At 43.3% G+C, this 18762-nt stretch overlaps 1 protein-coding gene across 1 annotated transcript in view; it reads left to right on the top strand.

Moving 5' to 3' along the window:
- Positions 1–18762, top strand: part of NEK3 (NIMA related kinase 3) — a 27919-nt gene that overhangs the window by 6693 nt on the left and 2464 nt on the right. The window contains exons 6-14 of the mRNA XM_006107361.3: positions 456–523; positions 617–703; positions 3105–3159; positions 9800–10000; positions 10589–10661; positions 13685–13731; positions 16427–16529; positions 17608–17751; positions 17979–18113. Coding sequence (XP_006107423.1) covers positions 456–523; positions 617–703; positions 3105–3159; positions 9800–10000; positions 10589–10661; positions 13685–13731; positions 16427–16529; positions 17608–17751; positions 17979–18113 — 913 coding nt within the window. The remainder of the gene's footprint in view (positions 1–455; positions 524–616; positions 704–3104; positions 3160–9799; positions 10001–10588; positions 10662–13684; positions 13732–16426; positions 16530–17607; positions 17752–17978; positions 18114–18762) is intronic.

Genomic DNA, 18762 nt, shown 5'->3' with positions numbered 1-18762 from the left:
GATTGGGCTACCAACTCCATGGTCCGGATCGTTCCTGATTGCTGCCAGGCCCAGGGAACCTGATCAAATTCGTGCACCAGGCCTCTAGTATGTTAATAAGTTTCAAGCTCTCTTGGTGACTGCTTTCTAAAGATGGAAGATGACTGAGATCTGGTTGTGCCACTTGGAGTTATGCTGACACAGGTTCCCAGTCAGGTCAATCAGGTCTGCTGAGACAGCCTGGAGCATGGCTGTTAGATTTCTAAGCAGTCATCCTGAATTCTCAAGTCCTGGGGGAGGGGAGGTAGCAGTCAAGAGGCTATCTGGTCTTTGTGTTCCCCTTGGGTACTCAGCTGTCAGCATTTCTGCCCTTAATCTCCATGGTGAGTAGGCTTTGAAAGACAGCTTCTCTGGAGACCTCTGCCTTATGTTTGAATGATGGAAGACATAATCTGAGCTCTTCTCTTTTAATGCAGAACATCTTCCTCACCCAAAATGGACAAGTAAAACTGGGAGATTTTGGATCCGCCCATCTTCTCTCCAAGTATGTATATCTATTCTATAATAGTGAGAGCAATCAAAGCATCCATTATTCAGGAATGCTCTGTACTTACTCTTTGCCTTTCTATGTTTTTAGTCCCATGGCATTTGCTTGTACTTATGTGGGAACACCTTATTATGTGCCCCCGGAAATTTGGGAAAACATGCCTTATAACAATAAAAGGTAGGTGATGTACTTATTTGGTGCGAGGGTGACTGTTTGGTGACAGGCATTGTAGCCTACAAATGAAGTTGTTGTTTTTTTTAAATATACCTGAAACAAATCTGAATTCCTAGGCTTCTAGATAAAATCATAGTTTTCTAACTGCTATAATCAGAGTTGAGAGGAGCTGAATGTAAATACTGAAAGAAAGGCTAGTCATTTCTAGGGACAGTGTGACTTATATCACTGGTTCTTAAACTTTGCTGTTCCCGCTTTTAAAAATTGCAAAGTGCAAGTTGCAATCATACCAGTTAAATGAGAATGTCTGGGGTGGGAAGCAGGCCTCAGTAATTTTTCCAGGATCACCAAATGATTCCAATGTGCAGCAAAATTTAGGGACCACTGGATTATGTCATTGAGTTAACATTTACAGGACTAGGTCATGAGCACTTGACTGATAGGTTACTTGATTACAAGAAGGTAGAATGAAGACATTATTTAAAACCTAAAACTTTTTTCTGAATATAAGTAATATGTGCCCATTGAATGAGTGAGTAGGGGGAGAGTATTAGAAATATGGAGATGTACAAGAAAGGAAATGGCAATTACCCACTTTTTCACAGCTGTTAAAACCATTTTGGAATTTTTTTTCATCCATTTCCCTTCCCACCCCCAAACCTTGTTTATGTTCACTGTATACAATTTGGTATCTTGCTTTTTTCACTTTATATCATATTTATTTCATCCCATATTTAAACTCTTTATAAATATTTTTAATAGTTATATACATGGCTCTTTCAAAATTTACTTTACATTCCTCTATTGTTTCCAATTTTCTTTTTTTAAAAGAATAGTTTATTGATTTTTAAAGAGAGAGGAAAGGAGAAGAGAGAAATATCAATGTGAGAGCACATCAGTCAGTGCCTCCTGCATGCCCCCTACTGGGGATTGAGCCTGCAACCAGGGCTGAACCAGCAACCTTTCAGTGCATGCATGACGCCCAACCAACTGAGCCAGGGTGTTTTTTCCAATTTTCAATGTCATGAACAGTGCTGTGATTAATGTGCCTTTTGTGTATAAACTGTTCTGTGTCACATTCTCAGCATGGATTCCTAGAAGTAGAAACACCTAAAGGCTCTTGTTACCTTCCGTCAAGTTGCTTTCTGAAAAGGGTATGATCATCCATACTAAATAGTTCTTAAGAGTAAAATTGACTGAACTGGCGACAAAACAGCTCTAAAGGGACTTACCAGGACAATTGGGAAATTTTCGGTTTTGAGTATATTATTGAACTCAGGTTAACTTTCTTGGCCGTGAGGGAGAGTGTCCTTGCTCTGAGGAGATACATGCTCATGTGTTTGGGGGTAGAGTGACATCAGCAACTTTTTTTCAAGAGCTTGAGATATAGATGGAGGAGGGAGACAGCACGCAAACCTGGCAGATGTTCAGGACGGGAAAGGAGGGAGGAGGATGTGGGCCTTTATAACTTCTCTGTAGATTTCAGACTCTACAAAATTACTACTTGGGGGAAATAGTTGCTAAAAACCATTAGTAAAAATAAAAAGAGTATCATCTATAAAAGTCTGGAGGATGACAACTAGGAGGTGAGATGCTGAAGAAGAGTGAATGTATAGGGCAAATTATAGACCCTTTTCTGTTTGAAGAGCTCTTCTGTGGAAGGATTAACTAGTCCTGCTCTCTTTGTTTGGGAACGTAGAGCTTACAAGGGATTGGGGGAGAGTCCCCCAGAAGATGTGAATGGTCCCCTAGAGCAGTGGTCGGCAAACTGCGGCTCGGCAAACCGCGGCTCGCAAGCCACATGTGGCTCTTTGGCCCCTTGAGTGTGGCTCTTCCACAAAATACCGACTTCTGCGCATGGGCCACGACATTTCAATTCCACTGTACGTGCGCGCCCCCACGTGGTATTTTGTGGAAGAGCCACAGTCAAGGGGCCAAAGAGCCGCATGTGGCTCGCGAGCTGCGGTTTGCCGACCACGGCCCTAAAGCCATTCAACAGGGCCACAAACTGTGCTGGAGGCAGATTGCTGGCCATCAGGAGGTGAGATCCAAGGCCTGGTGTTGTGCATAGATGGTCTGGTTGTAAGCTGTACGGGATGACTTCTAAAGTCCTCCTTTCAACTATGATGATGGGAGTCCACAAAGTTTCTCTCTTTCACCAAATACTGCTGAAATGATACCTGAACCACCCTGATTTGGAGAACCTAGAGGTTGGGGAGCAGAGAGATTATTGTGAGCAACTACCTAAGTATTACATAAACATTACCATATATTTCATTTTAATAGCTAGGAATTATTTGCAATATCTGTTCTTATTAAAGGTATTTTTTCATTTTTAATATTGAGAAGTACCTATATTTTTATATGATAACTCATAACCCACGTTGCTTCTTTATGTTTCTAGTGACATCTGGTCCTTGGGATGCGTTCTGTATGAACTCTGTACCCTGAAGCACCCGGTAAGTGTGGTGGGCAAAATGGAAAGGTGGCCTCTTGTCATATCTGGCCAAGTCATAAGTTATATGCCAAGTCCAGTGGGCAGTTTGTTTCCCTAGGATGAATTCGTTATGAAAGTTTTCATGTTTCCATTGCTATCATCTTTGCCTTGAGTCACTTTTGTAGCATATACTAATAGAAGTTTCCATTATTTAGTTTTTTGTAGTTCTATATCTAGCTCCCCTCCCTCCCTCCTTCTTTCCCTCTCTCCCTTCTTTCTCTCTCCCTCCCCTCCCTCTTGTCCTCCCTCCCACCCTCCCTTTTTTGCTATTCTTAATTTTTATTTGAGCAAAATATATATAACCTAAAATTTACCATTTTAACTATTTTTAATTGTACAATTCAGTGGCATTAATTACTTCACAATGTTGTGCAACCATCACTACTATCTATTTGCAAAACTTTTCTATCACCCCAAACAGAAACTCTGTACCCATTAGACAGTAGTTTCCCATTGCCTCTCACCTAAGCCTTGGTAACCTCTAATCCACTTCCTGTCTCTATGAATTTGCATATTCCAAATATTACATATAAGTAGAATTATACAAAAATTTTTTCTTTTACGTCTGGCTTACTACATATAGCATGAAGTTTTCAAGGTTCATCTAGCATGTGTCAGGATTTCATTCCTTTTTATGACTGGACTAGAGGCTCAGTGCATGAGATTTGTGTACTGAGGGATCGGGCCTAAGCCGGCAGGCGGACATCCCTCTCGCAGTATGGGGCTCTCACAGTCAGGAACCTCGTGCTCCTTGTCATCCCCGTGCAGCGGAGGTGGAAGAGGCTCCCACCATCGCCACTGCCCTCACCAGCCGTGAGCCTAGCTTCTGGCTGAGCAGCGCTCCCCCTGTGGGAGTGCACTGACCACCAGGGGGCAACTCCTGCATTGAGCGTCTGCCCCCTGGTGGTCAGTGCGCATCATAGCGACCAGTCGTTCCACTGTTTGGTCGATTTGCATACTAGGCTTTTATTATATAGGATAATATTCCATTGTATGTTTACACCATATTTTATTTTTCCATCCTCTATTGACGGACATTTGGGTTCTTTCCACCTTTTGGCTGTTGTGAGTACTGCTGCTATGAACATGGGTGTACAAGTATGTATTAGAATCCATATTTCCAATTGTGTTGGGTGTACACCTAGGAGTGGACTTGCTGGGTCATATGGAAATTGTAAGTTTAGCTTTTTAAGGAACCGCCAAACTGTTTTCCAGAGTGGCAGCGCCATTTTTATACTTATCTTTTTGCCCTTAGATTTCATTTATGTGAATTTCTTCTCTAAATGAATTATTATGAGAAAATAGAATATTATATTATACTAGAGGCCTGATGCACAAAATTCGTGCAAAGGGCTCAGCCCCCGCTGCCGCAGCGGCTGCCTTGGCCCCCGCCGCTGTGGTGGCTGCCTCCTCTGCCTTGGCCCCCGCCGCTGTGGTGGCTGCCTCGGCCCTCACAGTCCTGGCTTCATCCGGAAGGTCGTTCGGAACAATGTCCAGAAGGACATCCTGTCTAATTAGCATATTATACTTTTATTATTATAGACTGGAGGCCTGGTGCACAGATTCGTGCACCAGTGGGGTCCCTTGGCCTGGCCTGTGGGGATCGGGCTGAAACCAGCAGTCTGACATCCCCTGAGGGATGTAGTAGTATGCGAAGTGGCAGGCAGCCGGGGAGGAGCCCAAGCCCGGACCGGGCACCGCACTGCTCCTGCTCATACTGGCCCCACTGCGCCTGCCACCACCACTTGGTAGGCTTGCTGCTGCTCTGCTGTGGTCTCCACGTGCTCGTCCTAAGGCAATACCGGCGCGCCCATGACTGAGAAGCGGCCACCGGCTCATGCCCAGTCAGTCTTGATGCCGGTCCTGATCCTGGTCCCGGTCTGGATGGGGAAGGAGCGCGCAGAGGGAGTGTCTGCAGGAGAGGCTCATGCTGCCACAGCTGCGCTTGCCAATTGTGAACCCGGCATCTGGCACTCGTCAGTCAGCTAAGCAGTGCTTCTGCTGTGGTAGCGCACTGACCACCAGGGGGCAGCTCCTGTGTTCAGCATCTGCCCCCTGATGGTCAGTGCACGTCATAGCTACTGCTCGAACCGTCAGATGGACACTTAGCATATTAGGCTTTTATATATATAGACATTTTTCAAGATATTTTAAGAAATAATTTAACAAAAAAGATGTTAAATAACTTGCCCTGCTTGCTCAGTAGTTGTTTATTACACAGAACCTATCCCTATTAGGTCTTAGCTTTGTAAGGAAATAAATTCTGTTCTTTGAGCACAGATTAAAACTTAGCTCTAGCAAGCATTTTCAGAGATGTGCTTGAGAGCACGTAGACTTATGAGTGAATATTTGAGAAAAATCCTTCATCACCACTAGATGAAAGTAACTCAAACCGAAGGCATGCACTGTTAATGAGCGGTTGTCTTCCTTAAATATAATGCCAGCTGCATAATTAGAACAACTTGGGAAACTTTAAAAAATACTGATGCCTAGGCCACACCAGACTAATTGAATTAAAGTCTCTGAGGGTATCCTGGACATTAGTATTTTTATTTTATTTTAAATTGAATTTATTGGGGTGACATCTATACTAATAAAAAAGTAATATGTTAATTAGACCAGGAGACCTTCTTGATGTCCTTCCAGACAAAGCCAGGGGCTTGCTGGCCTGCAAACTGCCTCCAGGCCCTCACCCAGGCTGCCCTGCCCCCCGGCCTAGGCCACCCCGCCCCCAGCAGGGACCCCCACCCCATCAGGGGGCTAGCCAGCCTGCAAACTGCCTCAGGCCCCTCGCCCAAGCTTCTTGCCTCCCAGTGGGGACCCCCCACCCCGATGGGGGTGTGGATGGCCTACAAACAGCCCTCAGCCCTTTGCCCAAGCTGGCCTGCCCCCAGCGGGGACCCCCACCCCGATGGGGGTGTGGCCAGCGTACAAACAGCCCTCAGCCCCTCACCCAGGCCGGCCTGCCCCCAGCAGAGACCCCCACCCCGATGGGGGTGTGGCCAGCCTACAAACAGCCCTCAGCCCCTCACCCAGGCCGGCCTGCCCCCAGCAGAGACCCCCACCCCGATGGGGGTGTGGTCAGCCTGCAAACGGCCATCAGCCCCTTGTCCAGGCCCACCCTGCCCCCAGTGGAGACCCTCATCCCAATGGGGGCGTGGCCAGCCTGCAAACGGCCATCAGCCCCTCGCCCAGGCCGGCCACACCACCCAGCAGGGACCCCCCCCACCCCAATGGGGGCGTGGCTGTCCTGCAAACTTCCCCAGCCCCTCTCCCAGACTGGCACTGCCCCCATTGGGGACCCCCACTCCAATGGGGGCATGGCCGGCCTGCAAACTGCCCCAGGTCCTTCACCCAGGCTGGCCCCACCCCGCAAGGGGACTCCTACCCTGATCCAGGATCCCCTTCAGGGCAGACCAGCTGGCCCCAACCCGTGCACCAGGCCTCTATCTATACTAATACAAGGGTAATATGCTAATTAGACTGGACGTCCTTCTGGACAAAACCATGGTGGCAGGGCCAAGGCAGAGGCAGTAAGGGGTGATCAGGCTGGCAGGGGAGAGCGGTTAGGGTGATTAGGCCGGCAGGGGAGAGTAGTTAGGGGGATCAGGCTGGCAGAGGAGAGCAGTTATGGGGATCAGGCTGGCAGGCAGGTGAGCGGTTAGGAGCCAGTGGTCCCGGATTGCAAGAGGGATGTCCGACTGCCAGTCTAGGTCCAATCCCGGCAGTTAGACATCCCCAAGGGGTCCCAGATTAGAGAGAGTGCAGGCCGGGCTGAGGGACATCCCTCCTCCCGTGCATGAATTTCATGCACTGGGCCTGTAGTCCTATTAATAAAAGCCTACTATGCTAAGTATCTGGTCGTCTGGTCGTCAATTCAACCAATGAAAGCATAATATGCTAATGATATGCTAAGGCCACTCAACTGCTCGCTATGACATGCACTGACCATCAGGGGGCAGACAGTCAACCGGTCAACTAGTCGCTCTGACGTGCACTGACCACCAGGGGGCAGATGCTCCAACTGGTAGGTTAGCTTGCTACTGTGGTCCAGCCAATCAGGACTGAGCAAGATGGGCCAGACACGCCCTGGAGCCCTCCCGCAGTCCCTCCTCAGCTGGCCAACCTCCTGTGTCCCTCCCCTGCCGCAATCGTACATCGGTGGGATCCCTCAGCCTGGCCTGCACCCTCTCGCAATCTGGGACCCCTTAGGGGATGTCGGAGAGCTGGTTTCAACTCGATCCGACAGGCCAGGCCGAGGGACCCTACTGGTGCACAAATTCGTACACCAGGCCTCCAGTTAGTTAATAAAATTATGTAGGTTTCAGGGGTACAGTTCTACAATACATCATCTGTATATTGTATTTTCACTGCCCCAAGTCAAGTCTCCTTCCACCACCATTTATCCCCCCTTTACCTTCTCCTACCTCCCCCTACCCCCTTTCCCTCTTATAATCAATATACTGTTGTCTATGAGGTTTTTGTTTGTTTTTTGCTTAATCCCTTCACCTTTTTCACCCATCCCCCCCTCCCCTCCCCTCTGACAGCTGTCAGTCTGTTCTCTGTATCAATGAGTCTGTTTCTATTTTGTTTGTTAGTTTATTTTGTTCATTAGATTCCACATATGAGTGAAATCATATGGTACTTGTCTTTCTCTGACTGGATTATTTCATTTGGCATAATACTCTCCAGCTCCATCCATGCTGTCACAAAGGGTGAGATTTTCTTTTTTATGGTCAAGTAGTATTCCATTGTGTAAATGTACCACAGCTGTTTTATTCACTCATCTACTGGTGGGCACTTGGGCTGCTTCCAAATCTTGGCTATCTATACTAATAAAAGGGTAATATGCTAATTAGACCGGGAGACCTTCCAGACATCCTTCCGGACAAAGCCATGGTTGTGGGGCTGAGGCAGAGGCGGTTAGGGGTGATCAGGCCAGGAGGGGAGGGCAATTGGGGGTGATCAGGCTGGCGGGGGGTGGCAGTTGGGGGCAAGCAGGCCGGCAGGGGGGCACAGTTGGGAGTGAGCAGGCCGGCAGGCAGAATGGTTAGGGGCGATCAGGCAGGCAGGCAGGTGAGCGGTTAGGAGCCAGCAGTCCCGAATTGTGAGAGGGATGTCCAACTGCTGGTTTAGGGGGATCGGGCCTAAACCGGCAGTCGGACATCCCCCAAGGGGTCCCAGATTGGACAGGGAGCAGGCCGGGCTGCGGGACATCTTCCCCCACCCCCCAATGCACGAATTTCATGCACTGGGCCACTAGTTCTAAATAACACTGCAATGAACATAGGGGTTCAGGGATATTAGTATTTTTTAAATGGTGATTCTAGTGTGTGGCTCAAGTGAAGAACCACTATTATATACAAATAAAATTACTTTTAAAATGCCATTATATTATTTATGATTATATTCTTTATTTCCCTGATTTTGTCTTTTTTGTAAACTTTTATATATATATATATATATATGTTCTCAGTTTTCCCTAGCAAGAATAATTATTAAGGACTATAGTGCCCTGAATATTTGGCATACAGTTTGTTCTCTCATCTGCTTTTAGGCAAAAGTAGTTCTCAAGCCTTCACAAAATGCAGACAAACATAGTGAAATAGTTAAGAAGCCTGAGGGAAAGCAGAGTCAATCTTATTTTTTATTACCTGAATTTTTCCTTTATTACATGTTGATTTTTCCCTTATTATATCTGCACTTGTATATTTTATTAATAGGGTAATACACATCCAAGGCAGAATGCAACATGTTCTACATGAGTATCATCAAGGCTGAATCTAATGTTTTCATTGTATAATATATTTATTATACAATGAAAACTTTAAAGATGTTTTTCTACTATGGCATTTTATAGCCTACTCTATTGTCAATTTTTTAAATCCTCACCCGAGGATAAGTTTTCATTGATTTTAGGGAGACAGGAAGAGAGAGAGAGAAAAAAACCATCAATATGAGAGAGGAACATTGATCAGTTGCTTCCCGTATTGCCCGGTCCCGGGGATGGACCCATAAGCTTTTGGTGTATGGGACGATGCTCCAACCAACTGACCCATCCAGCCCGGGCATATTGTCAAATTTTAAAAGCTACTTTGATGACATGAAAGGTGAAAGAGATTTTGCAGTAGATGTTTAAAACTGGAAAAGTCATCTAAAGTACATTTTGCCAGGAAGCAGGCCTGGGGATTTCTGGGGAGGAGTAAAGCAAACAAATACAATACTTATATAAGCCCTTAGTGTCGTTTGACTTTTTAAAAAAGTCATCTTTGTATTGCTTTGATTTTGAAAAATATATTTAAAATGTATATCTGCAAAAACATTGATTATAAGTAATCAAGTACCCATGGCTGGTATTGATGGTAAGACTTTCTCTAGATGGGGAAGTTCTTTGTTATTTACCATTTAAGTGTATTACTTTCTCCTGAACCGCCGTAAGATTTTGGATAGTATCATAAGAACACCTTCAGGAAGAAAAATGACCAGGCAGCAGATAACATTTATAAAATTAAAATAATTCATATGAATTCACTTCAGCTGGTGTTTTCTTATTTGCATTCTCCTTCCTTGCATCTGCTTTTACAGTTCAATTTTATTTTTAGTTTCAGGCAAATAGTTGGAAAAGTCTTATCCTCAAAGTATGTCAGGGGTCTGTGAGCCCACTGCCATCTCATTATTCCTATGAGCTTCAGCATCTAATCAAGCAGATGTTTAAAAGGAATCCTTCCCATCGCCCCTCAGCTACCACGCTTCTCTCTAGAGGCATTTTAGCTCGGCTTATCCAGAAGTGCTTAACCCCACAGGTATGCAATGTGTTGAGTTGACTGTGCATAGTTTTCAAATGTTTGTTATATTTAAACACGAATACATGCTTGTAAAAACTCAAATGTAGATGTGCATAAAAAAATTAAAAGTTAAAACTTCCTTTCCCTCCTCTTCCCCTTCCATAATGCTGGTTCCCAAGGGTAATCACAGGTATAGTTTTATATATCCTTTCAGATCTTTTTCTTTCTTTATATTTATTTATTTATCGAGAGAGAGAGAGAGAGAGAGAGAGAGAGAGAGAGGAAAATCGATTTGTTATGCTACTTACTTATGCATTCATTGGTTGCTTCCTGCTTGTGCCCTGACTGGAGATCCAAGCTGAAACCTTGGCACCTCAGGATGACACTGTAATCAACTGAGCTACGTGGCCAGGGCCCAGATCTTTTTCTAGACATATATAATTGTCTGTTTGTCTGTGTGTCTAAATTATATATGTTTTTAAACAGCATTTTTACTTTTTAACGTTCAATATTATTTTGGGGAAGGATGTTGATAATTAAATGATATGACAGTGTCTAAAGAAAAGGGTATTATATATTTTTAAATTCTCTGCTTTAAATTTTTAGATCATCACAGAATTTGGAGAGCAGGTATTAGAAGAAACCAAAAAATCTAAGCATAGTACACCAAGAAAAAAGGGTAAGAATTTCGGAAAGCTTATTTTTTTTGTCAAGTGTTCTTTCTAAATGTAGTGTAACAAAAAAAGAAAAATGAAATCTTCAAGTTATTAGAGATGTTTTTCAGAGATACTCCTCAGATCATAAAGTAAGACAAGTGGTTCCAATATGGATGTGAGAGAACTTTGTCTAGAACAAAATTTTCTTTCTGTTACTTAAGACATAATTCTGTACTGAGTCTTATATATTTAGTTTGCCAGGGATCCAAAAGCTTAGTTTGGAGATGTTAGTGATGTAAAGATTGTTTTCTGTTTTATCATTGGTACCGTACTTAGTCTGGTTTGTTTTGGGTAAGGTAGAAAGCTTCTGTGGGGTGGATAGCCTAGGAATTTAACTATGAAAATATAATGTTAATCTTATCAGAAATTATATCCCAAAGAACCATCTTGTAAACAAAGTTTTAAAAACAAGGGTTTACAGCCTGGCCAGTGTGGCTTAGTGGTTGAGCATCTACCAATGAACCAGGAGGTCACAGTTTGATTCCCAGGTTTGATTCCCAGTCAGTCCCCAGTAGGGGGCATACAGGAGGCAGCCAATTGATGACTCTCATCATTAATGTTTCTGTCTCTCTCTCCCTCCCCCTTCCTCTCTGAAATCAATAACAATATATTTAAAAAACAAAACAAAAAAACAAGCTTGTACAAAATTGGAACTGTTTACATAATAGCTGCACAAAAATTTCATACATCTATAGTAAATCCTGAGCAGATTTTATTTTATTTTATTTTATTTATTTATTTTTTAAAATGTATTTCTTTATTGATTTCAGAGAGGAAGGGAGAAGGAGAGAGAGATAGAAACTTCAATGATGAGAGAGAATCATTGATCGGCTGCCTCCTGCACACCCCCTACTGGGGATCGAGCCCACAACCCAGGCATGTGCCCTTGGCCGGAATTGAACCTGGGACCCATCAGTCTGCAGGCTGACGCTTTATCCACTGAGCCAAGCCGGCCAGGGCCTGAGCAGATTTTAAATATAATTTATTGTCCCTTTGAAAGTTGTCATCTCTTAATTTTTTCAAAGCCATTTTTTTAATTTGTCACTAGTAACTCAGATCTTCCTCCTGAAAAGATCCAACAAAGATAATAGATCTGACCAGAATAAGAGAGAAGAGTTAAGCATCAGATCATCCACTGTAAGAACAGGACATGCTGCAAAACCTCCACTGTTTGGTGCTTGTTATCTTAGTGTTAGATACTGCAAAAGAAAGACTTTGGAAACTATACTGTTTTCTTAAAGTTAAATTTTAAATGTTATTTTTGTAAGGATATAAACCCTTCTAGTGATGTAAACCTTCAGCCTTATAATTCAGCCTTTTCTCCATTACTTAAGAGGTAGCCAGTTACTTTTGCTTCAGCAGTTTCAGTGTTAATTTTACTTTAGGTACTATTTTGTAGCTTTCATTCACATCTCAGGGTAGTAGGAAATTAGTTTTAAAATGCTGGGCTGCCTGGCTGGCATGACTCAGTGGTTGAACATAGACCTATGAACCAGGAGGTCATGGTTCAATTCCTGGTCAGGGCACATGCCTGGGTTGTGAGCTTGATCCCCAATGTGGGGTGTGCAGGAGGCAGCCAGTCAATGATTCTCTCTCATCATTGATGTTTCTATTTCTCTCTCCCTCTCCCTTCCTCTCTGAAATCAATGAAAATATATTTCACCAAAAAAAATTTAGTAAATTAAAAAAAATCCTATCTAATAAAGAGGGAATATGCTAATTGACCCTTATGTCGTCGCAAAGATGGCAGTGCCCACAGCCAATAAGGAGGGAATATGCTAATTAACTGCCCAGCCCTCTAAGATGGCGGCACCCACAACCACAATATGGCAGCACCCAGTCCCCTCAGCCCCACTGGAATGGCAGGTGTGTGGCAAGGCTGGGCCTGCCCCTAGGCGGGCCCCGGCCACTCCGCGTGTCTGTCTCTGGAGTCCCCCAGTCCCCTCAGCCCCCCAGCTGCCCAGGGCAGGCCCGAGGTGCAGGCAAGCCTTGGATGACGGCTGCCCAGCTGCCCAGGGCCGCCCGAGGCTCAGGTAACCAGGGCGGGCTGAGGCTTGCGCTGCCAGCAGTGGCAGCAGCAGAGGTGTGATGGGGGTGTCGCCGTCCCCTGATCGCCGGGTCGCCTCCCGCCCCTGAGGGCTCCCGGACTGTGAGAGGGGGCAGGACAAGCTGAGGGACTCCCCCTCCCGTGCATGAATTTTCATGCACCGGGCTTCTAGTAAATAAAATAAAATGATGGGCAACAACCACGACAAAAATAGTCTAAGAAAAGTTTCAAGATAGTTTGGTAAAATGTAGTTTTACAATTCCTAAAAAGAGAGAACTAAGCCAGCAGAGAGGTACCACCATATCGGGGCCATATGTCTAGTGGCATCTCCCATCTATTCTGTAGATAGACTAAGAACAGTGAAAGCTCTGTGAGGGCAGGGACCATGTCTCATTTCCTCACTGTTGTATCCTCAGTGCCTGTCATTATACAGTAGATGCTCAATATCAAGTCTTTAAAATGTTGAATGAGTGAGGAACATGGACTGCTGGCCTCTGCCAGAGGAAAATCAGGAAGGCCCCATCCTTACCAAAGGGATCAGTTGCCAGAGTGCTCTCTCCGGCTGCTGGTCCCTGGTGAAGGACAGCTATTCCACCTGCTACCACAGCTGTGGGCAAAAGCACAGACTGTAGCTAGCTTGGGCTGAAGGTGATAATGACCTTCTGAGTATGCAGAGTATCTTACCTTTTTGTGATTAAATGGGTTGGCTTAACTAAATATAGATGTCAACTTTCAGATGTCACCTTTAGGAATAAAACAGCAAAAACCAGGTGAGATGTATTACTAGATGGCTAAAGCTTGATAATCACCAATCAGGCTAATGCTTTGGTTGTTTGACTTTAAAAACTTCATTTGCCTCAGGCTTTATGCATATCACATTAGGAGCTAGTAATGTGAGCCTTTATGTGCTTTCTTTTTTTCTTTTTTCTCTTTATGCAGACTCCAGCAGAATCAAGATCACTTTGGAAAAAGAAGCAAGCACAGTGGTAAGTGCTTTAAAATTAAATTTATAAAACAACCATTTCCTGGATACCTGGTATCATTAGATACTGTGGAATATTTGGAAGACTGACCTGGTCCCTCCAGTTTAATAATTTGTCATCTTTTGGCATGTGAAGCAATTGGTAGCTATTGTCCTGTACTGCCAGCTGAGCCACTTTAAATTACCATTTATTTTGTTTGTTTTTTCATTTTTAATTATTGATGACAAGTGGTTCCAATATGGATGTGAGAGAACTTTGTCTAGTTTAAGTCATGAAAATCTTATTTTAGCCTGACTTTTGGTTTGTTTTTTTATTGCGGCAAAATATATTTATAACATAAAGTTTACTATTTCGGTCACTTTTACAAATACAATTCAGTTGCATTAATTAATTACATTCACAAAATTGTGTAACCAGCAGCACTATCTGTTTTCAATACTTTTTCATCATTCCAAGCAGAAACTCTGTACCTATTAAACAATAACTCCCCATTCCTTCCTCACCCCCATGCCCACCCCAGTCCCTGGGAACCTCTGTTCTACTTTCTGTCTCTCTGACATAATTTGCCTATTCTAGATATTTCATGTAAGTGGAATCGTACAAGATTTGTCCTTTTATGCCTGGCTTCTTTTGCTTAGCATAATATGTATATTTTTAAATAACTGTTGGTACCTTTTAAAAAATATATGTTTTTATTGATTTCAGAGAGAGAAAGGGAGAGAGAGATAGAAACATCAATGATGAAAGAGAATCATTGATTGGCTGCCTCTTGCATGCCCCTACTGGGGATGGAGCCCGAAACCCAGACATGTGTCCTATCCAGGAATTGAACTGTCACCTCCTGATTTATAGGTCAACGCTCAACCACTGAGCCACACCGGCTGGGCCATATTTTTTAGGTTCACCCATGTTATAGCATGTATCAGAATTTTTCTTTTTTATTTAGATCATTATTTTGATATGAACATTTTTCTATTAAAAACCTTTTAGTACCTCCTTATTATCCCATGAACCAAGGCATCATTTTTCAGCCTGGCATTCAAGGTTCTGTTTGTCTTGTTTAGCCCTAGGCAGCTTTTACACGAAAGCTGCAATAAAGTCTTGCATAGCAGCAGTCGATTCACTTCCTAGTATTGTCACAGCCCTCTCAGTAAATTGTGTCCTGCTGATGATGTTTTTCTTTCTTCAGCATTTTAATCTTTTTAACTCAAAAAGGAAAAGATGTACTAATAACAAATTATTCTATTTATGGAATGTGCTAGTAAGTAAACTTATAAATTTTTTTTAATGAACCTTAGATTATAAATAATAACAACATCCCACCATTATGTTGCTACCCATGGAATAAATCCTGCCTCTGTTGAGGCATAATTTGCATGCAATAAAATTTACTTACTTTTTGCATGTAGTTTGATGAATGTTGGTAATTTATACAGTCATATAACAACCACCACAGTCAAGGTAAAGAAATCCCATGTCCCTAAAAAAGCTTTCTTGTGCCCCTTTGTAAATGATCCTGGCTCTCATCCCAGGCAGCCACCACTGTGATTTTAATACCACTTAGAGTAGGTGTTAAGTCGATGTGTTTTCACAAAATGAAAAGGGAGAAAGAGCCATAAAGTAAGTCAAGTAACAGAAAAATTGAGGGAGAAAGAGAGTCCTGGATAGGCCCACAAGGTGTGGTGGGTGTGTAGGCAGAGCTGAGTGTTGCTGGGCCAGGAGTGGTGTTAGACGCTGCTATCTATTGGGCAGTGACTCTCAGTAGAGATGGAAGATGGGAATCCCTGGCAGCTTTTAAAAACTGCTCATCACAACCACCTCCCAAGATTTTGACATCTTTGTCTATGGGAGGGACCTTTGAAATCATACCCCCTAGATGTGTGGGGAGACAAGTTTGGGAACCATTGTATAGAAATAAAATAAGGTGTCAGCTACAGCCTACTATTTAATTTATTGACTCATTCAACAAATCATTGAGAACCTGTGTGTTGGAGACTGTCAAGGCACTGGATATGTATTTCTTCTCAAAATACATTCAGATTTAAAGACTAGGTAGTGTGTTGCTTCATGAAATCAAGAGCTTAGGTAATTTGGAAAAATACTGAATTAAATGGGAACATTTTGGCCATATGTAGCAACTTCATAAAAATATCTCATTTTGATATTTCCAGCATGAAAAGCCCAATATAGCAAACCATATTAAAATTTTTTTATTACTTATTTCCTCTACAAAGACCTCTCAAACCCTGGCCAGAATGGCTCATTCTGTGCACCAAAAGTTTGCCGGTTTGATTCCTGATCAGGGCATATGCCCAGTTTGCGGGTCTGTCTCTGGTTGGGGTGCAGGCAACCAGTCGATGTTTCTCTATCTCTCTAAAATATAAAAAACATTTTTTAAAAAGGACTTTAAAAAAGGTCTCAAATACCTGTCATTTTATATATCCTCTTTATATTTGTAATGAATGATATTAACAGCTAGTAGTGCCTGACTTAATATACATATATGGATGTATATTATTTTTAATATAATCTGATGTATAGGGTTCTATAATTATTAATGTCTTTAATTCATTAATGTTTATTTAAAATTAAAATAGCTGACTTTGTATAGTTGTTTATTTACCTTTTTATAGCAATTCGAGCATTGTTTAATCTGAATTTTTTTTTAACTAATCTGAATTTTTAATCTCCTTTAAAGCAAGGGGAAGAACAAGGCAGAAAATATAGCCACCCTGATTTAGAAAGCACTAATAAAAATTCAGTGGCAAGTGCACTGAGGAGAGTAAACAGAGAAGAGAAAGGTAAGTTATTCACATTCTGATCATTGTGTAAGTGAGGGACTGGGAAATATACTAGTAGAAGGGGGACCAGTTTTTGCATTACTAGGTCATAGGTGTCAAACAAGTGGACACATGCAGATTTTTATTTGCTAATCCAGTAATTTATTTCAAAAGTGTCTTATTTATCCATAAAAAAAGAGAGAATAGTACTTATTAACTAGAGGCCCGGTACACAAAATTCGTGCACTCAGGGGGAGGGGGGATCCTTCAGCCCGGCCTGTGCCCTCTCAAAGTCCGGGAGCTCCCATGGGGAGTGAGCCTAAGCCAGGAGTTGGACATCCTTAGTGCTGCCGCGGAGGTGGGAGAGGCTCCTGCCACCGCCACTGTGCTCGCCAGCCATGAGCCTGGCTTCTGGCTGAGTGGCGCTCCCCCTGTGGGAACGCACTGACCACCAGGGGCAGCTCCTGCGTTGAGTGTCTGCCCCCTGGTGGTCAGTGTGCATCATAGAGAACAGTTGTTCCACTGTTTGGTCGATTTGCACATTAGCCTTTTATTATCTCTAATAATAAAAGCATAATATGCTAATTAGACCAACATCCTTCCAGACAACCTTCCGGATGAAGCCGGGCTGCAAGGGAAGCCCAGGTTCCGGTGTTGGAGGGAAGCCCGGGTCCCAGGTGCCAGAGGGAAGCTGGTGCCGGCAGCTGGGGGAAGGAAGGCCTACTCTGCATGAATTTTGTGCATCGGGTCTCTAGTATAGGATAAGAGCCTTTAGAAAAACTAATATTTGTTATGCTCTCCACCATAAAAAGCATGGCATTCAGTGTGTATCTAAGTCCTCTCAGGGCTTCATTCTTGTACAGAGTATAATATATAAATATATATATTATTTTTTTAAATTCACCTTAATGATTTGTTTTGTTTTTTCATCTGGATTTTTTTCATTTCCTTTACTACCTAGACTTGAAGAACATGTTAGATCTGAGTTTGAAAGAGAAAATAAATATTTCTGTTCATTGTTAGAGAAAGACATGTCTATAAGTAGGTAAATAAATAAAAAGAATATGCTCAGCAGTCCTTTTTTACAATTTAAAACCAGATGGTAAATCAGTCCATCATAGGAAAGCTGGTTCACCAAGTCCTCTCAGGCGACAGTGGGAGAAACATGTATGCACTACAGCGCTTGCGGCTTTGGAAAATGCATCCATACTTGCCTCCAGTTTAACCACAGAGGATGATAGAGGTTAGTAGTCAGATTACTATTATTATGGAACATTTTCTAATAGTTGTTTAATGGGCTAGATATTTTTTAAAGATGTCATTCTGTAAAGGTTATTTGGTGTCATTCGTGACTGAAATAGATTTTAGTAGAAAATAAAATATAATTAATTTTACTTGAAATATGATCTGGAAGATAATGTGCTAAAAATATTTTTTATTTGACCCTAAGTTTTATCTTTTCACAACTAGGTGGTTCTGTAATAAAGTACAGTGGAAATAATAGCCGTAAGCAGTGGCTCAAAGAGTCTCCTGAAACCTTGTTGAACATCCTTAAGAATGCTGATCTCAACTTGGCATTTCAAACATACACAATATATAGACCAGGTAATTTATGTCTGTTATGTAATCATGGAAACCCTTTGGCATTCTTTTTAATTGTGGTAAGATAGACATTACATATATTTACCATTTTGACCATTTTTAAGTGTACAGTTAGGGGCATTAAATACATTTACATTGTTGTGCAGCCATCACCACCATCCAGCTCTAGAACTTTTCCCATTTTCCAAAACTGAAACTCTGTGCCCATCCTATATAATAAAGAGGTAATATGCAAATTAACCCTCACACCCTCACAAGATGGCTGCCTATGACCAGACTGGCAGGGGGGTTAGTGAGGGACAACCAAACGACTGAACAGCAGGCTTCATGGGGCGACCAGGCCAGCAGGGGGGTTAGTGAGGGACAACCAAATGACTGAACAGCAGGCTGTGTGGGGCAACCAGGCCAGCAGGGGGGCCATGAGGGGCGACCAGGCCGGCAGCGGGGGTAGTTGGGGGCAACCAGGCCAGTGGGGGGGGTAGTTGGGGGTGACCAGGCTGGCATGGGGGGCAGTTAGGGGCGACCAGGCTGGCAGAAGGGGGAAGTTGGGGGCAACCAGGCCAGTGGGGTGGCAGTAAGAGGTGACCAAGCCAGCAGGGCGGGGGGGGGGCAGTTAGGGGCAACCAGGTTGGTGGGGGGGGTGCAGTTGGGG

Source organism: Myotis lucifugus, unplaced genomic scaffold (assembly GCF_000147115.1).
Source record: "Myotis lucifugus unplaced genomic scaffold, Myoluc2.0 scaffold_1132, whole genome shotgun sequence".
NCBI lineage: Eukaryota > Metazoa > Chordata > Mammalia > Chiroptera > Vespertilionidae > Myotis > Myotis lucifugus.
The sequence above is the reverse complement of the archived record's forward strand: the minus strand, read 5'-3'. Positions and strand labels throughout refer to the sequence as shown.